The 22,527-nt window shown below is 40.1% G+C and overlaps 1 protein-coding gene across 1 annotated transcript in view; it reads left to right on the top strand.

Annotated features, from left to right (window-relative positions):
• Positions 1-22,527, top strand: part of LOC127660312 (nesprin-2-like) — a 164,927-nt gene that overhangs the window by 46,170 nt on the left and 96,230 nt on the right. The window contains exons 31-56 of the mRNA XM_052150448.1: positions 1,742-1,892; positions 2,233-2,828; positions 3,111-3,275; positions 3,534-3,684; positions 5,947-6,105; positions 6,285-6,452; positions 7,309-7,410; positions 7,520-7,723; positions 7,807-8,014; positions 8,178-8,290; positions 8,606-8,811; positions 9,493-9,600; positions 9,820-10,099; positions 10,526-10,855; positions 10,989-11,318; positions 13,608-13,937; positions 14,017-14,361; positions 14,475-14,653; positions 15,223-15,538; positions 15,636-15,800; positions 16,905-17,252; positions 17,361-17,497; positions 17,859-18,000; positions 18,180-18,353; positions 18,927-19,001; positions 19,148-22,223. Of these exons, the coding sequence (XP_052006408.1) occupies positions 1,742-1,892; positions 2,233-2,828; positions 3,111-3,275; positions 3,534-3,684; positions 5,947-6,105; positions 6,285-6,452; positions 7,309-7,410; positions 7,520-7,723; positions 7,807-8,014; positions 8,178-8,290; positions 8,606-8,811; positions 9,493-9,600; positions 9,820-10,099; positions 10,526-10,855; positions 10,989-11,318; positions 13,608-13,937; positions 14,017-14,361; positions 14,475-14,653; positions 15,223-15,538; positions 15,636-15,800; positions 16,905-17,252; positions 17,361-17,497; positions 17,859-18,000; positions 18,180-18,353; positions 18,927-19,001; positions 19,148-22,223 (8,558 nt within the window). The remainder of the gene's footprint in view (positions 1-1,741; positions 1,893-2,232; positions 2,829-3,110; positions 3,276-3,533; positions 3,685-5,946; positions 6,106-6,284; positions 6,453-7,308; positions 7,411-7,519; positions 7,724-7,806; positions 8,015-8,177; positions 8,291-8,605; positions 8,812-9,492; positions 9,601-9,819; positions 10,100-10,525; positions 10,856-10,988; positions 11,319-13,607; positions 13,938-14,016; positions 14,362-14,474; positions 14,654-15,222; positions 15,539-15,635; positions 15,801-16,904; positions 17,253-17,360; positions 17,498-17,858; positions 18,001-18,179; positions 18,354-18,926; positions 19,002-19,147; positions 22,224-22,527) is intronic.

A 22,527-nucleotide genomic window follows, 5' to 3' on the forward strand; every position in this document is an offset into this window, starting at 1 on the left:
CCAACAGCGATGAACAGTAACTAGAGACTAGCATAGAGTTATTGCACCATTCCGTGTTGATGTAAACACACAACACGGAATGGTGCAATAACTCCGTGTTGATGTAAACACACAAGCCACCACCGCGAGTCTTACCGCAGAGAGCTGTATTTCTGTCGGCACGAAACGAGGCGAGCCCGTCTAGCTGAATGGCGGCATCCGGAACTCTGTCGCTGAGCCACGTCTCCGTGAAAACAAAGACGCAGCAGTCTCTAAACTCACGCTGCGTAGCCTGCTGGAGTCGGATATAGTCCAGTTTATTGTCCAGGGAGCAAACATTTGAGAGCAGGATAGACGGGAGAGCCGGCCGGCTAGGGTTTGTTTTTAGCCTAGCATGGACCCCGCCGTCTTTCCGCGCTTCGCTTTCGCGACACCGCTTACAACGTCCTCTCCCCCGGCCACCGGCATCAGGCGACGCCGAGGGCTGGAGGCCTGGTCTCTGCAGCAAGCCGAGTACGCGTAGCGCCTCCTGCAGGTCATCATGCAGCTTGGTTTTTGCATGAGTCTTATATTTCAGTAGTGTCTGGCGATGGTAGACACGAACACCGGTTGCTCCGATGTCCATGTGTTGCAAAAGTTGGGCTTTTTTAACAAAAATAGCACCATTGTGGATCCGGAGTGGCCGCTGCGTGCTACCGCGCCGCCATCTTGTTAATTCCATTGACTTTATGAAGGACATCGCTTGCTGGGGACATGTGAATGTTTTACGGCCATCCTTAGCATCTAATCTCAATTTGGCCAGGAATATCAGTGCAAAAGCAACCTTTCATTGATGTAAGAGTTTCTTGCATTCCTTGAATCGATCACGTTTCTCTCTTGTTGAATTAGCAAAGTCTAGGAACAAGAAAATGCTGTGGTTCTTCAAGAAAGCCTTCCTTTACTACTCGCCTCGCGTAACACGAGGTCTTTATCGGATGATCTCAGAAATTTGAGCAGAATTGATAGGGGCCTGTTGCCAAGCCGGAACCCTGTGAGCTCGCTCGATTTGCAGCTTATGGCATGTTATGACGAGCAGACTCGGAAAGAGCCCATCCAGGAATTTCACCATATCCCGACCTTCTTCGGCCTCAGGAATTCCAACAATATGGACGTTATTCCGTAGACTACGGTTCTCTATATTTCTCCCAGATATACTCCAAATCCTCCTTGGTCGCTAGCGGATCCGTTTCTGGACATCCCCCACTCTTGTGACCACCTCAGTGAATTTCTTCTCCATGGCAGTGATCAATCGACGTATTACAGCAAGATCCTCCAAGTCAGCAACAACCTATGTTAGCATTGCCGACATGTTCAAGATTTCTCACCGAATTTCCCACAATTCCCCAACCAAATTGAGTCCTTGGCTCGAGGCCTCCATGGGGGTATCAGCTTGAGCACGTAAGTGTCTTTTAATGTCTCCAGAGCTCGAGGATTTTGAATTATTTCGCATATTGTTCTCCTAGAACAGTTATGGAACAGAATGTATCGAATCTCTCTGGTTTATGACATTAATAGTGTTAAAACTAGCAAAGTGCACAGAGCCGTTCACACGTCCGAACCTTGCATAGCGTCATGTGACCCTCCATTACAGCTCCTTTTGTGTTATCACCTAGTTTCACCCAAATAATCTGCTCAAATCAAAGAGTTCCTGAAAAATGTTCATGTGGCCAGGCTGTGTTTTGTGTTTGTGTTGTTTGTTAAATCTCTCTATTAACTCTGTCAGGGTGGATTCACTGGGAGCAGCACTTGAGCTCATGGAATCTATTGAGCTGAAGATTTCCGAGATTTCTGAAAGACTGGACAGGTTCATCAAAGAGCCTAAAAACATTAAGGAATATACACCAGACAACCCTTCCATATTGAGAGATGTGAAGGTGAGAGACATTTACAGTACATTTATTCAGTTTTTAGATGCCTCTGTCCAAAGTGAAAAACACATTAGCAGTGCTGTAATACAAGATATGGTATGAGATAGTGGGGTCTTGTAGCTTAAATTACATGTAGAGCTGTGTATCATCTGTGTAGCAATGATAGCCATGTTTCATTTGGCAGGCTAGTTTTATCCAAAGCGTGTTCATTTAAACCAGGAATTCATTTTGTCGGGATGTTTGACATATTGTAATGGTTATAGCTGTAAATTATGATTGTAACTTGCAGTCTGCAAGTTCATCTCAACTCTTTGTTTCTATATTTCTGCCTCTTTTTTACTATCAGGACTTAGATGAAGGTATCCAGACAGAGATGGATCATCTGTCTCGGTTCGACTCTGAGCCCAGTCATCTGGATTTGCGGGACCGGTCCCCTCTCACACAAGTAGTTCTAAACCATAGATCCAGCCTGGACCGTCTCAGACAACAGGTGCGCAAGATTGATGCTGCAGCCCGTGCTCTTGATCGCTTCCTCATGTCCCTGCGCACCGTGGAGCTGGATGTTTCTTCTGTGAAGACCATCCCCAGCAGTGACCCTGCGGTACTGCAAGACAGCAGATCTAAGCTGTCGCTGATCAGGAAGGGAGTCAGCAGCCTCAAGGATAAGGCTCCACAGTTGGACCAGCTCTTGGGTGGAGCACAGCTATCAGTGACCCAAGACGGGAGCCCTGTTTCCTGCCTGGATATGGTGGGGGATCTGATGCGTAGGGTGGAGGAGGTGGACGATCGGCTCATAGTTCGACAGAAGGAGGTCCAGAAGGAACAGCAGAGCCAAGGACTTGGCCTGAGGAGGAAGACGATGCTGGCCGAGCTGAGGAAAGTGCAGGGATCAGCAGAGAAACAAGGTCTGAAGGATTCCACCATGCCAGCCGTGCAGCACAGGTATAGATGATTCATTCTGTCTTAGATTTTTGTGTCTATTTTCATTGTGTGATTCAAATATAGTCCCAGATTTCAGTAGAAAATCAGTTCACCTTATTCATAAAACACAAGCAGAAGGAATTTATGTATAAATTGTATGTAAAAGTATTCAGTTGTACTCATTTCAATGGGATAATTTGCTTAAGAATGGATTTATGAACATTTACACAGAAATTTGCGTTGCAAGGCCCAGTATGTTCAATGGTTCTCTGCTCTTCTGACATTGTGTGGCTCTTTGTTTAGGATGCGAGCACTGTCTGATCTGGATTTTCAACTTAACTCACTTCGGCCGGAATATCAAAGCATCAAAAACGCTCTCTCCGAGCTCTCTCCACAGAAAGAGCAGCCTGATCCAGCAGAGGAGCTGGACTCCCTTTGGGAGGAGACAGAGAGAGCTGTATTTGACAGGTATGGTACATGAACTATACTAAAAAAGATTTTAGCTCAGATTTACACAAAGCTAAATTAATTAAAGGAAATAACAGTGTAGCATAAGAGTGCAAGATGTGATCAATCTCAAATAATTAATTTCCTTCAATTAACTGGAATAAGGAACATATTGTTTGAAACAAGTTAACCAAATTTTGTAACTAACTTATCATGTGACAGTGAAAAATGTAAAGATGCTTAGAGACAAACTGATATCTGTTACTCTGTGTTTGACAGACAAGAGCAGTGCTCTGTTTTACTGGAACTGCTAAAGAAGTTTCAGAGCTGTCGCAGTTACCTTGGGAACACTCTCCAGAGGGCAGAGCAAACTATAAATGAGCAGGTGTCATACATGGGCAAAGACAACCTGCAACGCCTTCTAGCAAAAGTATGTCTATTTCTGTGTCTCGTTTGGAAGGCTGCTTCCTCCGGTGGTCGCATTTGTCGGCCGCACACGTCATTGAGTCTCGTTTAATTATTTTTCATACTTTTTCATATTTTGTATCTATTGACAATGCCTTTAATGTATATGCACTTGCATTTATACAATTGTTAACATCCGTGAAGTTGGCACCCCATATAATTAAATAATCACCAAAACTATTTCATTCATTTGTGCTGTGTTTGTGCTGATTTGTGCCGCAAAAATTAACGATTGTGCTGGTTTGGTGTTTGAGATATTAAGCATTCTTTTCTGGGCTGTGTGACGTCACTCTCCACCCCATCTCGCTCAAATCGATCCAAACCGGTGCTGGTCATTTGTGCTCGGTTTGTGCCTATTTGTGCCGTTAAAACAAACGTTGTAACTATTTCCCTTAGATATAGCAATAAAATTTCGGGAGTGGTGACGTCATTCTCCACCCCATGTTGTCTAAATCGCTCCAAACCTGTGTCATTCGTTTGTGCTCGATTTGTGCCGGTTTGTGCCATTAAAATGAACACTTTATCTATTTCCATTCCTTAGAAATAACAAATATGATTCAGGGCTGTGACGTCACTTTCCACCCCATGTCGTCCGAATCGTTCCAAACCGGTGGCATTCGTTTTGCTGTTGAAAGGAACAATCTAACTAATTCCATTACAAAGAAATAACAAAATGATCTCCCGGATCTGTGAGGTCAGTCATGCGTTTACCTCATCTCGTCCAATGCACTAATTTTCTCATTCATTTGTGCTCACTCGTGGCAGGTTTCTTACAGTTGCTGTCATTGTTTTTTATTTTTTAATATTGACAGTTTGATCAGTAACATACTCACATATGCCCTGTATTTGTGAGTGCGGTAAAGTTAGTTTTATACTTGACATTCGTTTGACATTCACGACAATGCCCATCTCAAATCTCAAAAACCTTTTTTGCATTCCCAATAAAAAAATAAATAAACAAATTTAAATGAAAGAGACAGCCTCGATGACATATGCGGCCGACAAATGCGACCTCCGGAGGACGCATCCTTCCAAACGAGATAAAACCAATCTCAGACTAATCACTACTTAGTTTTACAGTAATACAGTTAAATACAATGCTGCTTTTTTTTAATAATTGCATATTGTTTCTTTACTTATTGTGGCTCAAACCCATTTCATTTTACACACCCAGTCCTTTTATTAATTTGTGGATTTGCTCCACCAACATGACAATCAGATCATATCTATTTAGACCCAGTTTATGTCTTCTTTTTGAAGCCCTAAAATGTCATATTTCGCCAGCACTTAGTGCAGTGGGCATCAAAGTAAATCTACATAACAACGCATTGGCACAGAAAGGACTTCCACACTTTTATTTATCTGTAAGAAGCTCCTCTCTTTAAGGAATATTATGGGTTCAATGCAATTTAAGCTGAATTAAGAGCATTTGTCACATAATGTTGATTACCACAAAAAAAATATATTTCAAATCTTCCCTCCTTTTCTGAAGTTACAGTGGATATGAATGGGGCCAGCTTTTTGAGGGTTTAAAGGCAGACATATGAAACTCATAATTTTATACAAGCACTTACATGTCATGTATTATTTGAGCTGTAACATTATTTAAATAATAATTTTTACAGTCATTTTAGGGATTTAGGGTTTGTAAAATTGGCAATAACTTTACACAGAAAAGGTTAGTAAGTGATTTTATCACACTAAAATCATGTTAACACAATTCCATTTTAAGTGCCTCGCTGTAACCTAGATTTTAGTCAAAATTACTTTTTTGTGGTGATCAATATTATGCCACAAATGCTGTTGATTGAGCTTAACTTGTGTTGAAACCGGAATATTCCTTAAAAGCTCCAATGTTTCGGCAATGTTTTTTTGTAATGTTTGCTGTGATTTGTCTGCTCCTTCATGACCTGTGTGCCACATTGCACAAAAATGTGTTTGGATTGAATCCAAGCATGTCCAAACTTTGTATCATGATGTATTATTATTAACAATACCAAAACCATTAGTACTAGTGGAGTGAATAAGAGCCAGCTAAAAACTTACTGAGTGCACCTTTAAAAATGAGTTTGGAGAAATTAAACTGACTTCATTATTAATTGAGAATTGAGTTGTTGCTGTAAGCGATGCCCATATCCATCACCGCTGGGTTACCACCACCAAGGACACTCTTTTAATTAAATATAGTTTATTATCTTTTTTTAATATTTAAGTGTTTATATTGCAGGTCACTGGTATAAAGGAGGATCTCGGTGGTCTTGGACCCAAGATGGAGGAGTTCAGAGCCGTGTGCAGACAGTTGCAGTCTCAGCTAAAGAAAATCCCTGACTGCTCGGAAACTCCATTTGAGACAGAAGCAGATGCTTTGGTGGACTCTTGGCTGGATGTGAGGATATGAAAATGATCTATACCGAAAACATGACTCACACTTCACTTTAGTCTATCCTGTAGTTTGACCATCACCTGACTATGTTATTGTAACTTTTTGTAACTCTGTCTTCTGATGCATATTTAAGCCCAGAAAGCTCTTTTGTTTTTAGGTAAATTTGTGTCTTTCTCTTGTAGGTTTCAGAGAAGACAGACAGTTACATGGATAACTTGCGTGTGGGTCTGGAGATGTGGGAGAAACAGCTTGTTCTGGGTGGAGATGTGGACAGCTGGACTTCCACAAAACTCATCATCTTCTCAGAGTCCCACCCTTTCAGCAGCGAGGAGGAGGTTCTCAGCATGAAGGTACATCTTTTACACCACAGCTTAAAAATAATTTGAAATTGTATTCTGTGATGTATGTATTGGTGTTTTTATGAGTTCTAGTTTCATAATTTTTGTTTTAAAGACCCTATGAAATTGGCTGAAAAACAAAATGGTCTTTCCTGTGTTTCTGTATTTCCTATTGAAACAGGATGCTCAGACGGTGCATATCAAAAGACTATTTCTTTTTCCAATAACTAATAGCTTTTTATTTTTTTTTATTTTTTATACTCTTTATTTGGCATTTTCTTATTACAACACAACATACAAAGACAAAGAACAAGGGGCACTATATATTATATAATAACAAAATAAAGTATTAAAATAAAGTATTAAAATTGTTCCGCTTCTTTATATGCAAACCATTTTGTCCAGCGCTTATTATATATGTGTCCTTTGATACGTAAAAGTGTATGTCATCATCTCCATTGAGTATATCTCCTCCACTATTGCTTTCCATTGTTCAGTCCGAGGTGGGTCAATCTTTAGCCAAGAATAGCTTTTTATTTTTACATCACTGCCTGGCAAAAATGTATTTGCTACTTGCAATTTCTGAGAGAGTTGGTATTTGGAAGAAGGACATTCAATTCTTTTATTGGTAAAAAAAAAAAAAATGATACGCCACTGTGAAAAAGATGGGTCATCCATTTTTTTGGTTTATTTGCCTGGAATAGAAAGACTGTACATTTTATATGCATATGTCTAAGTGAACATGTTTTGTATTTTTTCCATTTTTTAGGAGTACAATACCATATGGATTTTCAAATAGACATGGACTAAAAGCCACAAAACCATTTTGATTTCATGCAGTCTGCAATGTTTTTTGTGTGTTCATTAGAATGAGATTCAATGCCAGGAGGACAACCTTGAACACTTTCACAGAAAGTTACTAGAGATACAGGAACTGCTGCAGAGTAAAGAGTCTCCTCTCGAATTGCAGGTGACTCCCACTCTCTATTTTTTCTGTTTATTAAGTTATTGTAGGAATTTTCTGTTGCAAATTATTTCTAAGTCCAACTACATACACATTCTGTCTCCCTTTTCCTAAGGTAATGGAAACAAACCTGAGAAAGAAAATGGAGCAGGTAAAGGAGCTCTTCTCTGACTGCACTGATGTCTTCCAGGAGCTCCTTACAGTTAAAGCTCATCTCACTCAGAAGATTGACACCTGCCAGTCATCTGTGGAGAACATACGCTCCTCAGTAGACATGCTCAGTTCAGAAGACCACACACAGCTTGATGTACAATTACAGGTATTATAGATAGATACACAGACAGACAGACAGACAGGCTCTTTTGGGTATAACTGATTGTATTTTACATGTTTTGTTTGTAGGAGCTGTGTGAGCAGCTTTTGGACCAGGAGGAGCAGGCTGACTCTTTGTTAAAGGAAATTACTCTCATGTACAGCATTACTGGACCAGAGGCCATGGAGGAACTGACCAACCGCAGCAAGCATTTTAAAGACAGCATTGTAGAAACTCGGGAGCTGATTCGTCAGAAGAAAGATCAAGGGGAGAAAAGCTTCCTTCAGACTTTTAAAGGTGTGTAAACCCCGCTCTGCACGAGCTTTGTGACATTACAATCAAATTAAATCATAAGCAATGTAAAACTTTAAGTTAAGTGTGGAAAAGTGTTATTATGGTATGCCAGTTGTGTTTTCCGTTGTTAATTAAAATGTATTTCATCCTTGTTGGCTCTTTGCAGAAAAGTGCCAGTCATTTGAGGAATGGTTGCAGGATGAGCAGCTCTCTGTAAATGAGTGCTTTGAAAACCCAGAGAGTAGGCAGGACTTGGAAGCATCCATGCAGAGACTGATGGTGAGTAATGGTTAGGACTCCAGCTGAATAGTTTCTTCTCTGTTTTGGCCAGAAGGTTGAGCTTTGCACAGCTTACATGTGCCTAGTACATTGTTGAGATTCAACCAAAGTGACTTATAATACACTAATTGTAAGGGCCAGAAGTAGGGCCCAAGAGTAACCTGCAGTTTTTAGACTGATTCAAAAGCTGAATGAAAATAGAACAGGAGTGAGATTTTAGTAACTGTCTATCATCTGAGGCTCCATACTCTGAACTGAATGAATTTGCAATTTTTACAGCAACAATTAGCAGTCTTTAATTTGTGATTCCTCCAGAGTTTCCTGGCATCTAAAGATGGAGAACACCGTCTGTCCCAGTTGAAGGAGAGGTTTGAGAAAGGTGGACAGGATAAGGTTCCTACTGAAGCTCAGGCTTTGCTTTCCTCGTGGCAGCAGGAACAGGAAGGAGAACTGGCCACACTCAGGGCTCACTGCCAGGGACGACATAAACAGCTTGATGACATCCTCCATAAACTCAATAGGTACAGTATGTGGAACTATGCTCTAATCACACTTATCAATTTTTGTGGTTCCATAAATATATTGGTCCATACATACAGTACATCCCTTTCAATTCCATCCATCCATCCATTCAATCCTATTCCATTTCATCCATCCATCCATCATTCATCCATCCATCCAATCCCATTCTGTACCATTGCATCCATCCAATCCCATTGCATCCATTCGAATAACCCCATTCCATTCCATTCAATCTCATCTATCCATACATCATTCACTCACTCTCCATCCCATTCTATCTCATCATCATCCAATCCCATTCCATTCATAAAGTCCCATTTTATTCCACCCATCCATCCATTCATCTAACCATCCAATCCCACTCCATCCCATTCCATCACATCCATCCATTCAATCTCATCCCATTCCATCCATCCAATCCAATCCTATTCCATCCAATCCCATCCTATTCCATCCATATATTCCCATCCATCTGATCCCATCCCATTTCTTCCATCCAATCCGATTCAATCCAATACCATACCATCCATTTTATTTCATTGCATCCATCTATTCAACCCCATACCATCCCATTGCATCAATTCATCCATCCAATCCCATTCCATCCATTCAGTCCTATTCCATCCCATCCCTTCTCATTCCATCCCATCCAGTTATGTATCTCTTGTTTATGTGTTTAGTTTACAGGAGGAACATAACCATTTGAAAGACTGGATTCAGCATAAGAAACAAGTGCCTGAACACAGAGAAAAACTGAGACAACTTCAAGAGGAGTTTCTTAAAGAAAGGTAGCATAGCTTACTTTTTCAAATGCTTATTAAAGGAATAGTTCACACTTCAAAAAATTGTCATTCATTACTCACCTTTATGTCATTAAAAATGTGTATGTTAATGTAAAATACAACTAAAGAATAAATAAACCTTTTAGGGAGGCTTTTATGGGTACACTTTTGATTCTATAAGTTCCTAAACCTTGCAAAACTTAAAATATCTCTCTGAACCTTCAGTGGTCGTGTGGAGGCCTTTCGTGACCTGTTATCCACAGTAAGGATGCGTGGCCTGAGGGGTGACCCACTGCTAAGAGACAGTGAGGCCCTGATAGATCAATATCTTAGCATGGGGATTCTTTTGGACAACCAGGTCCAAGTCTACAAGGCCCTCGATGATCAAGCTGAAACATTCCAAACCAAGGCAGAGCAGACCAGAGCCTGGATCAAAGACGTAAAGAAAGGACTTGAGTCCTTGGGAATGGAGACCCCAACACAAGAAAAGCATATTAAGGCTCAGGTGCACAAATTTACATTTGATTTGTTTGAGGTCTTTTCCATGATCAAAAAATCCAGCTAAATGGATTTTAAGGTGGTCCAAGCTGGTTTAGGGACTTGACCAGCTGAGCTACAAGCTTATGGGTCCTAGTAGAGATGATGCTGGAAAAACAAGGTCATACTATCTTAAGGCGATCAAGCCAGCTCAACCCAGGACAGCTGGTTCTCTGGTCCATCTTAACAAGCTTGGACCACTGAATTACCTGCTAGAAACTAGTTACAATGTTCCAAAACTCTTCTACTTTAAGCCCTAAGCAAGTTTTAGTTGGACTGTAAGTTAGTTAGCATGATGCATATGTGATTTTTATGGAAAACCAAAATAGATGTGACCAACAAATCTTTTCCTCAAAGTAATTCAGATCTTTTGGATGTTACTCTGTGTTTTAAGGCTGTTCTTCATCTAAGCCCTGAGGGTGACACTAAATTATTGGCACTGAAAGAAGTGGGAGAGGCTTTATGTGCTCACGAGGTCTTGGAAGACAGCAGAAGACAGGAGCTCAGTCACACCTTGAGAAACATTGAGGATGAGTGGAAGAGAGTTCTAGATATTGCTCAACAGCTAAAATATCAGGCAGAGCTCCAAGATTCACTCTCCAAAGAACTACAAGCCCTTGAGGACCAGGAAAAGAGCACCCAGTCCTGGGTGAGAGAACAACTGGAGATGCTGCACTCTCTGGGGAAAGAACTTCAACCACAGGAAAAACTGAACAAAGTGCAGGTAAGAGGAGAAAGAAAATTGTTAATTTGATTGCAAACTAATTCTTAGGGCTCTCAAATAATAAGATAAAAACCCAGCTAAAAAAGTTTCTATAAATGCACATATTGGGGAGTAATGTCTTTATATCTTCTAGGCTGTCTTGGACCTTCATCTTGAAGCAGAATCCAAATTGGCCCATTTAAAGAGACAAGGGCAAAATATATGTTCTTATAAAGAACTTGATAACGAGAGGAGGAGCCATATTGACCAAACCCAGAGCGCAGTAAAGGAGGAGTGGAAAAAAGTGATACAACTAGCTCAGGAGTTTAAGAACCAGTTTGAGCATGAGGATTCCCTCAACAGAGAGCTCTTGACTTTCCATGATCAAAATGAGGATACTTGCTGCTGGATTAGACAGCTGAAACAGACCCTGGATTCCTTTGATGTAACAGCTTCCTTTCAGGAGAAACTAAACAGAGTTGAGGTTAGTGATAGACAGATGTATGTCGATGAAGCTTACAGGTGCATCTAAAAAAATCTGAATATCGTTGAAAAGTGTTTTTCCATAATTTAATTCAAAAAGTGGAACTTTCATATGTTCTAGATTCATTACACAACGTGAAATATTTCAAGCCTTTTTTTGTTGTAATCTTGATGATTACGGCTTACAGCTCATGGAAATCAAAAATCCAGTATCTCAACATATTCGAATAAAGAATTTATAATACAGAAACGTCAATCTTCTGAAAAGTATGTTAATTTATGCACTAAATACTTGGTCGGGGCTCCTTTTGCACAAATTACTGCATCAATGTGGCGTGGCAAGGAGGCAATCAGCCTGTGGCACTGCTGAGGTGTTATGGAAGCCCGGGTTGATTTGATAGCGGCCTTAAACTCGTCTGTATTGTTGGGTCTGGTGTCTCGCATTTTCTTCTTGACAATATCTCATAGATTCTCTATGGGGTTCAGGTCAAGCAAGTTGGCTGGCCAGTCAAGCACAGTAATATCATTGTCAGCAAACCAGTTACTGCTAGTTTTGGCACTGTGGGCAGGTGCCAAGTCCTGCTGGAAAAGGAAATCAGCATCTCCATTAATCTTGTCAGCAGATGGAAGCATGAAGTGCTCTAAAATCTCCTGGTAGACGGCTGCATTGACTCTCGACTTGAGAAAACACAGTGGACCAACACCAGCAGATGACATGGCACCTCAAATCATCACTGACTGTGGAAACTTCACACTGGACTTCAAGCAACTTGGATTCTGTGCCTCTCCACTCTTCCTGCAGACTTTGGGAACTTGATTTCCAAATGAAATGCAAAATTTACTCTCATCTGAAAAGAGGACTTTGGACCACTGAGCAATAATTATTTGCAGTAATTTGTATCAAAAAAGTATTGAGTGCATAAATGAACATACTTTTCTGATGGTCGACATTTCTGTATTATAAATTCTTTATTCTAATATTTTGAGATACTGGATTTTTGATTTCCATGAGCTTCAAGCCATAATCATCAATATAAAAAAAAAAGGATTGATATATTTCACTTTATGTGTAATGAATCTAGAATATATGAAAGTTCCACATTTTGAATAAAATTACGGAAAACTCATCAACAATATTCACATTTTTTGAGATGCACCTGTATTAATATGGCAAATATTTTACAATTTTGAGGTTATCGGCATTTGCTGGTTAACAGAAGTGGTAATTTCACCTAGTGTCAGTTCCAAAATCTACTGATAGTCATGTCAATGGATAATGCACTTTTTCTGTTTTCATATGTTTTGTGAATTTTGAGTATATATTGTGTAAAATTAGTGTTTATTTAAATAATACAATTATTTATTTCTAAAATTAAACTATTCATTTTATTGGCTATCGGTCACCCTGCTTTTTGGATATTGGTATTAACTTCGGCCATTAAAAAACTACATCAGTTGACCACTAGTGGTATAGTTGAGAGGAAACATCAAATAGGTGCTGGTGCTCCTGCCAGTTTTCTACTAATTTGCCTCCATTTCTTCGGTCCAATGAGACTTTCTTGATACCGCAGCCATGCTAGTTGATGTTCTGTACATCAGGACTTCCCGTGCACCATTTCTTGCTCTCTCTCAATGGCTGTAGGTAAACGCTGCAGTTGTATTCAGTCAAAACATATTTCACATTGCACGATTTGGAATCGCAGACAGGTCTAGATATTTAACATCCTAGATATCTTGCGGACATCGGCGACGCGTCTGCACTTCTCTCAAATCGCATCTTTGGTAGTTCATACATTGCGTTCCTCACTTATGGGAGCAAGCTTCGATTTGCCTATGATTTCAGGCTTTTCTCGGCGATCTCAACAAAACTGTCAGCGAGCGAAAAACGGGCTTAAAATCGTGTAGTGTAAACTCAGCATAAGCAGCCAGTGCACACTAAAAAAAGGGAAAAGAAGAATGCACTAATGTTATCCTGGCGGCAACAAATACACTAAGATTACATCACAAATACAAAGCGCGAATTTCACCCTGCTACTACACATAACTTAATTCACAATGCAGAACATTCGCAAGGGGCGGAACCAACATTGACACATCCTAAGCAACCCCTCCCTTTTTTAATATTCACTAACCGGGCACTGATTGGTTCACAGTTTTAGCATGACACTGGCCAATAAGCAAACGGGTCTACCTCACCCTGCTACATTGTTTTATCATGGGCCAAACAAACATATTAAGAAAATAGCACGAGAGAAATGCCATAACAATCTAGATATTTTGCTTCTATTAGGCTGTACTATCTCACAGATCTGAGGGGGATGACAAACTCATTCACTTAAAGAGGAAAGGTGAGAGTCTATGTTCCTGTCAGGATCTGAAGGAGGACAGACGTCAGAGAGTCCAACAGATGTTACAAGATGTACAGGAGGAGTGGACAGCAGTTATGATGGATGCTCAGGAGTTAAAGAACCAGTCAGAACTTGAGGAATCTCTTTCTATGGACCTTCAGGATCTTCTACACCAGGAGAAGAGCACTCTGTCCTGGATAAAAGAGCAGCAGCTAAAGATCGAAATGCTGGGTGAAGATATTCAGCTACAACAGAGAATTGCTGGTGCTCAAGTAAGAGACAAGGGGCAACATTAAAGTTTTATGTCAGACAGGAATACAATTTCATTGTGATGTTTTGATAATTTTTTAGGCTATCCTGAACTTGGAATCAGATGGAAATTGCAAGCTTGCCACCCTGAGGAGAAGAGCCGAGGGTTTGTGTTCTCATGAAGGGCTGGATGAGAATAGAAAGCAAGAAATCCAGCAGAACCTGAGAACCATTGAAGAAGAATGGAAGAAGGTACTGGCATCTGCACAAGAGCTGAAGAACCAGGCTGAACTCCAGGAATCTCTTTCAAGGGAGGTTCAAAATGTTTACACACAGGAGGAGAGCACTTGGTCCTGGATGAAGAACCTGAAAGATGAACTGGACTCATTGGGGAACAACACTCATGGTACTCAGGAGCAGTTTGAGGAGAGACTGAATAAAGCACAGGTAAGTAGAACAGGATGGAGAAATTATAAGAAGAAATTATGGCAAATTTACGTTTTGTTTATGATGTTGACAGATGTGGGAGTCCTGATTAAGTCTACCTTTCGGTTTTTCAGGCAATTCTAAATCTTTGTTCAGAGGGCCATTCTAAGATTGCAGCCATGAAAAGTACAGTGGACAATCTGTACACCCGTAAAGATCTGGATGAAGAAACACGACATTTACTCATTGAGAAGATGAGAAGTTTAGAGGAGGAGTGGAATGGTACAATGCTGCAAGCACTAGAGCTGCATAGGTTTGTTCTGTCCTGCATTGATAAATTATTTGAAACCAAGAAACCAGAACAAAAAAGATCTTGTCATTTGTGCAGTAATTGTATTATGTGTGATAGTAGTTGTTAGCAGTGATAACCCATTTTATTCCATTGGTGGCTTGTGAGAAATTCAATTAATGAGAGTGTACACTTTAAAACACAAATGCACATTTCTCATTAGACATTTTTCCAAACATTAGAACTCAAATTATAAATAATGATTCATTATAAAATAATTATTTATTAAATAATACTTTATTATAATGTTATTCATGATGAAAATTATAATAATTATTATTTTTAATATGTTGTTGTTGTTATATTATTTATATTATTTTTGTTTTTAGATCATTGTTATTAAAAAACAGAAACAAATCAATACATACATTTACATTTAAAAAGCCTCAAAACTATTTATAATGCATGCTGTAATTTATGTCTGTGTGCTCCAGTAGTTTTCATCCCTAAACTGCCTGAAAAGAATTACAGGTTGAGTTGACTCTCTTGGTTAGGCAAGCAAAAATCAACTCTCCTCTTGTTTCATTTCTCAGTCTGCTGAAAAGTATAGTGGAGCGTCTGGTGTCCTGTCAGTGTCAGATGGAGCAGCTTCAATCCCATCTGGAGCAGGTTAAACAGCAGATTTCTGCACTGCCCCGTCAATTTCCCTGGCCTGGTTTAGGGGATCGAAGGCACACAGTGGAACAGGCTAGGAGCCTGATGGACCGCACAAAAGCCCTGACCCCATCTTTGGCTGCTGTAAGGGTGCTTGGGAGAGAGATGAGCCAGCTGACCCAGGATTCCAGCTGGATTGATCCGTCCTGGGCCACCATTGAGGAGTGCATACCAGAATTAATAAAAGAGCTTACGGTAAGTCTGAAAAAGAGTGTTATGCTTAATATTTCTGTAACTAATAGATACTAGAAACTTTATTTACTTGTATGACATTCTTTTTGTGCTTATGTAGGATTTTTCTTTGAATGTTGAAGAGGAAATACGAAAAGAGAGAGTTTGTGCTCAGTTAGTTGAGCAGCACACAGTAGCTCAAGATTGGCTAAGAGAGCAGGTCAAAGGTTTTGGTGCCCTGCCCACTGAACGCCATGGGTTACAGGGCTCTATAAACACTCTTAAGGTTTGTTTGTTTTTTTATTATTATTATTATTATTTGTTTTGAAATTCACATTTTATTGATTCATATACACATGACAGAAAAAAACTTAACACATATAAGAAGAACCAACATTTAAACCTCACTAATACAATCCCAACCTGACCCCCAACGAACACCCCGGTGGTCCCACATAATAACACACATGCACACAATCCAAAAATAAATAAATAAATAACACAAATTACATAAAATAATAATAAACATTCATGATTCAACTAAAATACACTCTCTACATCCCCTCTCCGAGAGTCCCCATTTTTTAACAAGTAAGTCCCTAAACCCCAGTGTTCTACTTACCACCTCCTCAAATGCAGCCCTCATCATCTCCACACACCACTCCGAAAAAGAGGGTGCACTTGACTTCCAACCCCTTAAAATTACTTGCCTGCCGATCATGAGACTAGTCAGAACGCAATTTTCAATGTGAGAATCCCCCAAATTCATGACCGCCCCATCACCCAAAACAAAGAGCCTGGACATAGCAAAAAATGTTGGATCTTAGCACACTCCCAAAAGACATAGGTAGTGTCTCCAACTTCTGATTGGCATCGCCAACAGGTGGGTGTGTCTTTAAGACCAAGCCTATATAATCAAGAGGGTGTCCAATAAAATCTACTTCAAATCTTAAATTGCATAAGGTGAACCCTTGCATCTCTAGATACAGACTTGACATTTTTCAGAATCTTAATCTTTCTCCCATAATCTCTTAATAGAAGTTAAAGCTTCATTCCCCAGACTTAATGAGTTAGCAGGGAGTAATATATTGATGCCTCATGAACCTTTCCAAAAGCAGCAATCACTTCTCAAAAAGCACCGGCTGCCTTAGTGGGGTGTGTGCTACTCCCAAAAACATTACAGAGCATGTGGAGGAGCTGTAAATATCTATAAAACTGAAATCTGGGAATCTGAAAATGATGTCCCAAATTCTCAAAAAATCTCAACACTCCACTCTCATACCGGTTGCCGAGTGTAGTAACCCCCCAATGAGCAACCAATGAGCCAGATTATCAAAAAGGAGAGAGTTTCATAATGTTAAGCATAAGTAAAATCTTTTGGCCTCTCCAGGCTCTTCTTCAGACCGTAGACAGAGAGAAGAGAGAGATGAGAGATCTGGATGCTGTTAAAGATTCCCTGATGCACCTCTGCACCCCTGGAGGTCGTGATGCCCTGACCTTAGAGGTTAGCCACCTTCATGACCTCTGTGTGACCTCAGAAAAGGAGATGAGGGAATGGCTAGCTGTGTGTGAGGCCAGATTGGGTGATATTGACCTCAGGATAGCTGGCAGGGTGCAGATTCTGAGGGAACAGGCAGAGAGCCTCCTGGATGAGCTGCGTGCTCAGGACAACTCTTTAGGATTTTTAGATGGCAGACAGAATATCTGCCAGCTTCAAGAAAACTGGCATAATTTCAAGGTATTGTATAAACATGTTAAAAAATCTACCTTATGATAAGTGCATTCATTCTGACAATTTAGAAAAATGAAATCTTAAACTTTTCACTGTTTTAATTTATTTCCACAGATTTGTGAGAAAGAAGTTGAGGCTTTAGAGGGCAAAGTTCGTGACCTTGGTCAGGCCCTCCGTATGGTCCATCCTGATGAGGAGCCCCCTAGTGATGTAATTTCGGTAGTGGAAACAGTTACGCAGCAATATTGCAGGTATTTACACTGGAGAGAGATGTATAATCGGTAACAAACCGGTAAAGTTAAAGTGTGTCATTTCTGTGTCACCAAATTAATATTCAAATATAATTATTGTTTTAAAAGGCTTTCCTGAATAATTTATAGAGGTACAGAACCACAGTGTTTACACTTTTCTTGGAAATCAACCTTCCGAATTATTTGCTTATAGCTGTCTCTGCATATTAAGCTGGGATAGGAGAATGTTTTTTAACAATGAAGAAATTTCACTCAGCTGTATTAGTGTTTGTTTTACTTTACAACTGTTACAGTATAATATTGTTGTTAATATATTACAATATAACAAGTAAATATGCAATCATCAATGTGTTTTGTTCAGTCTGCGATCGAAACTGTTAGAAAGACAAAATGATTGTGCAGACAGCACTGTGCAGTGTGTGAGACAGGCCTTACAAAGCATACAGTCCTGGAACCAGTCAAGAAATGCAAATCCTCCATGCAGCTCAACCATGTCCATGCAGGTGTGTAAGTGTGCATCTGTTATTTGCATATGTGGATACACTGCACAAGAAGTGCTCTTACAGCATACTTGCAGCATACTAGAGTGTATTCGAAGGTTCATATTGCTATGTTTGTATTCAGAGTTATACCATTGTTACATAGTAACACAATAAATCTAAATCCTGTTGGTACCCCCTAGACTGCAGTTGAGGAAGGAACGAAACTTTGTAAAAGCCTCCAGATGGCGCTGTCCCATAAAGAGTTGCTGAGGGATTGCTTGGGCCCTGACTTGGCTGGCAAGCTTGAAAGAGATGGCATAAAAACACTAAATGAAACAGAGACTCACATGAATGACCTTAAACAGGAAATTGAGGTGAGTATATTTCAGTTGAGCTGTTCAGTTTGGGCTCCCTCAGGAATTTCCAATAGGATTTTAGAATAGCAGTTTTTGATTTTTGGTTAAATAAGATCTGTGGTTAAAAATACTAGAAGAGACTTTCACGTTTTGTTCTACAACATAAATTGCACACAGTCATACCTCAAATGTGAATTTTGAAACTTCTGTATTTTTTTCTATACATTTTTAGTATGTTGCTAAATAAGGACAAACGTACCATAAGGATGTGTGTTTATATGCTTAAATAATCACAAAACCATTGTAGTCCTTGTAGCAACTTGTAATCAACTTTTTTTTTAAAGACAGCAATTTCAAAACAAATGTTTGAGGTGTCATTTATGTTGTAGAACAAATCATAAAAGTCTCTTCAGTTAGTGTCATCCACAGACCTTAGCTTCCTCATTAATTTATAACTGCTAATTTAAAAGCCCAGAGGAAGGTAGCCATCTGGCTTTGCTTAAAAATTGACATCATGACTGAACAGCTGTATTCTTTGAGATGTTGTTTTACATAAAATGTAGTGATTTAAACAGATGATTTGGGTTTCAGAATCTTGAGGAGAAGGTGAAACAAGAAACTCAGAGGTTGTCACTGGAGACTCAAAGCATCAAGGTGGACTCACAGGTACAATTTTCAAATTTTTTAATTTCTTGAGGTAATATTCATGCTATATTTAAAAACATTATAATGAAAATACTGTATATTTCCTGACTATCGTTATATTCAGCCATAACACTCTATATGTGCTATATGATAAATACTATTTGTAGGTTTCGGCTGTGAAAACATCAACCAATGAGTTTACACAGTCAGTTGTTTCTTCTGCATCCATCATGGAGAGTTGTGTAAAGACAGATGACAATGAACAGGCTAAGATGCAGCCATCTGAAAACCTTGAGAGCAAGATCCCTGTATGTGTACTCTCAGAAACTACATCAGAAATAGAAACTTACACTGCAGGAAAAACCCCACTAACATTAGAGACTGATGTTGAACAGGCTGAGCTCAAAACAACTGTACATGTAGCCACAGAGATGGTAACTGAGCCAGACACAAGTGTGTTTAAATTTGCTATTGCTGCAAGCAGCCATGAAGCAAATGAAGGTGAGAGTGAGTCAAAGTGCATCTCTGTTGCTTTGGAAGCAAAGCCTGAGAATGATGAGAATGCAGATGAAAAGATGCAAACTGCCTCGCCTGTGGCTTTCCACAGCTTAGAAGTAAAATATATGGAAATCTATGGCACTGAGAGTTCAAGCACAGAAAGGCAGGAAAGCCAAAAGTCTATTGAGGTTTTAAGTTCTGACTCTTTCGCTGAAAGAATGGAGGATGATAAGATTGAGCCAATGACTTCAGATGAAGATAAAGAGGAAGAGGACTCATATATTCTACATTCTCAAGAGCAATGTAGTAGGGAAAGTGAAATTCAAACAAAAAAAGTTGCTGCAGTTATTTTGGATGTAGATACGGTGCACATACAGAGTGTGGCCACACCCTCAGATAGTACTACAGTGAGGATAGTTTCTGCTAGTCCTATTGGGAATGAGATCACACAGTGGCAAAAAATGGGCAAACAAGATAATAACATTTTGGGTCCTCCAGAAGCTGAGGATTCAAAGAGCATTCAGGGTTCTCTAAATAAGACAGGCATGGAAAATGTGTCAGTAATAAGTTCAGCAATAGGACCATATCAGTCAGAGCTTGCTGAAATAGACACTAACAGACAAGTGCAAGCAACCCTAGCCCCACCCACAGAAGCACAAGTTATCAGAGATGCTGCTACGAGAGGTCTTGGAACATTGACTAGGAATAATGGACCAAATGCTGCACGTGCTGACATAGAGGGCAACTGGACCACAGATAATGGCCCGCATGAACTCCAACGCAGATATATTATTCTAGACATCCCTAATGAAATGGAGATGCAGAGACATCATGCTCATGAAGCCACTTCTTTCAGAGAACCCACTGAGGCAGAAATTCAGGGATCAGAACATCTAACATCAGAAAGACTGGAGAGAGAAGTTGGGGCAATATCTGCTGAGAGAGATACAGAGGTTTTGGCCAGTACAAAGTTGCCTACAGAAGCATTAGAAGATGCAGACCTTCCTACAGAAGACAAAGATGTAAGTGGAGATGTCATGCATGTCATTGAAGAGAAAAAGATCAAGAAGACCCCATCAGGTAATAAAGCACAATCCGTTGAAGCTAAATCTAAATTGACACCTCCAATCAAGCAATGGAATGAGGATGAAACTGAGGACCAGTCAGAAAGTATGGATGTCTCACCAACACCAGAGGACAAACTTGAAGTTGGAGAGGCCATGGATGTCATTAAGGGAGAAGAGACAATGAAGATCTCATCAGATAATAAAGCACAAACCCTAGAAATTGGACCTAAACTGATGCCACCAGTCAGGCAACCAAATGAGGGTGAAACTAATGTCCAATCAGACAAGATGGATGTCTCATCAACAGCAGGGGAGAAACCTGAAGATAGAGACACTATGCATTTCAATGAGAAGAAAGAATCAAAAAAGACCCCATCAGGTGCTAAAGCACAATCCATGAAATTTGAACCTAAACCAACGCCACCAGAAAGGCGACGATCACCTGAAAATGGAGACACCATTCATATAATTAAGGAGGAAGAGTCTAAAAATACCCTATCAGTTGATAAAGCACAGTCTGTAGAAATTGAACTTAGACCGACACCACCAGTCAGAAGACGGAATGAGGGTGAAAGCAAGGTTCAGTTTGACAAGACGTATGTCACACCAACACCTCCAACCAGACAATGTATAGGTGACTTGATGTCTCTAAACCCTGAATCACAGATACTTCAAGAAGTTCTTCCCACACCACCAGCAAGACGACGTCAACAGAAAGGAGAAGATCTTACATTTTCACTTAATCTGGAGACCCAACCAACACCACCAGCAACACAACGTAAAGAAAAAGACCAACGATTATTGCTTGATCTGGAGACCCAACCCACTCCACCAGCAAGAAGACAAAAAGAGAAAGGAGAAGATCAAAAATGTTCACTCGATCTGGAGACCCAACCAACTCCACCAGCAAGACGACATAAAGAAAAAGAAGACCAAAGATTGTCTCTTGATCTGGAGACACAACCAACACCACCAGCAAGACGACGTAAAGAAAAAGAAGACCAAAGATTGTCTCTTGATCTGAAGACCCAAACAACACCACCAGCAAGACAACATAAAGAGAAAGAAGACCAAGTATTATCAATTGATCTGGAGACCCAACCCACTCCACCAGCAAGACAACGTAAAGAGAAAGAAGAAGATCAAAGATTTTCACTCGATCTGGAGACCCAACCAACACCACCAGCAAGAAGACGTAAGGATAATACAGAGATTGATACAGTTTTGCATAGTGCTGTATTAAGGAAAATTGATAATCAGCAAACCAGTGAACTAAGAGACGGAGAAGAGCCCACTGTTAAACTAACCCCACCTGTTAGACGCAAAGTTAGTCAAGAAGAAAGTGATGTGACTTTGGCAGTTTGCAAAACCCAAGAAGAAAGGGAGAACATTGTGAAACTCACACCACCAACAAGAAGGAAAGATTGCAAAGTTGACAAAGAATTAGTCGCCGATGCTGTTAAATTGCGAGAAGAGAAGAGCATGGTCAAACCAGCTCCTCCTCTGTGGCAAAAAGACAGTCAAGCAGAAACTGAGATGGTTTCCGCTACTTCAAAAAATGAACTTGAGGAGCTTTCCCCTCAACCCACTCCACCAGCAAGACAACGTAAAGAGAAAGAAGAAGATCAAAGATTTTCACTCGATCTGGAGACCCAACCAACACCACCAGCAAGAAGACGTAAGGATAATACAGAGATTGATACAGTTTTGCATAGTGCTGTATTAAGGAAAATTGATAATCAGCAAACCAGTGAACTAAGAGATGTAGAAGAGCCCACTGTTAAACTAACCCCACCTGTTAGACGCAAAGTTAGTCAAGAAGAAAGTGATGTGACTTTGGGAGTTTGCAAAACCCAAGAAGAAAGGGAGAACGTTGTGAAACTCACACCACCAACAAGAAGGAAAGATTGCAAAGTTGACAAAGAATTAGTCGCCGATGCTGTTAAATTGCGAGAAGAGAAGAGCATGGTCAAACCAGCTCC

Source organism: Xyrauchen texanus, chromosome 20 (genome assembly GCF_025860055.1).
Source record: "Xyrauchen texanus isolate HMW12.3.18 chromosome 20, RBS_HiC_50CHRs, whole genome shotgun sequence".
Lineage (NCBI taxonomy): Eukaryota > Metazoa > Chordata > Actinopteri > Cypriniformes > Catostomidae > Xyrauchen > Xyrauchen texanus.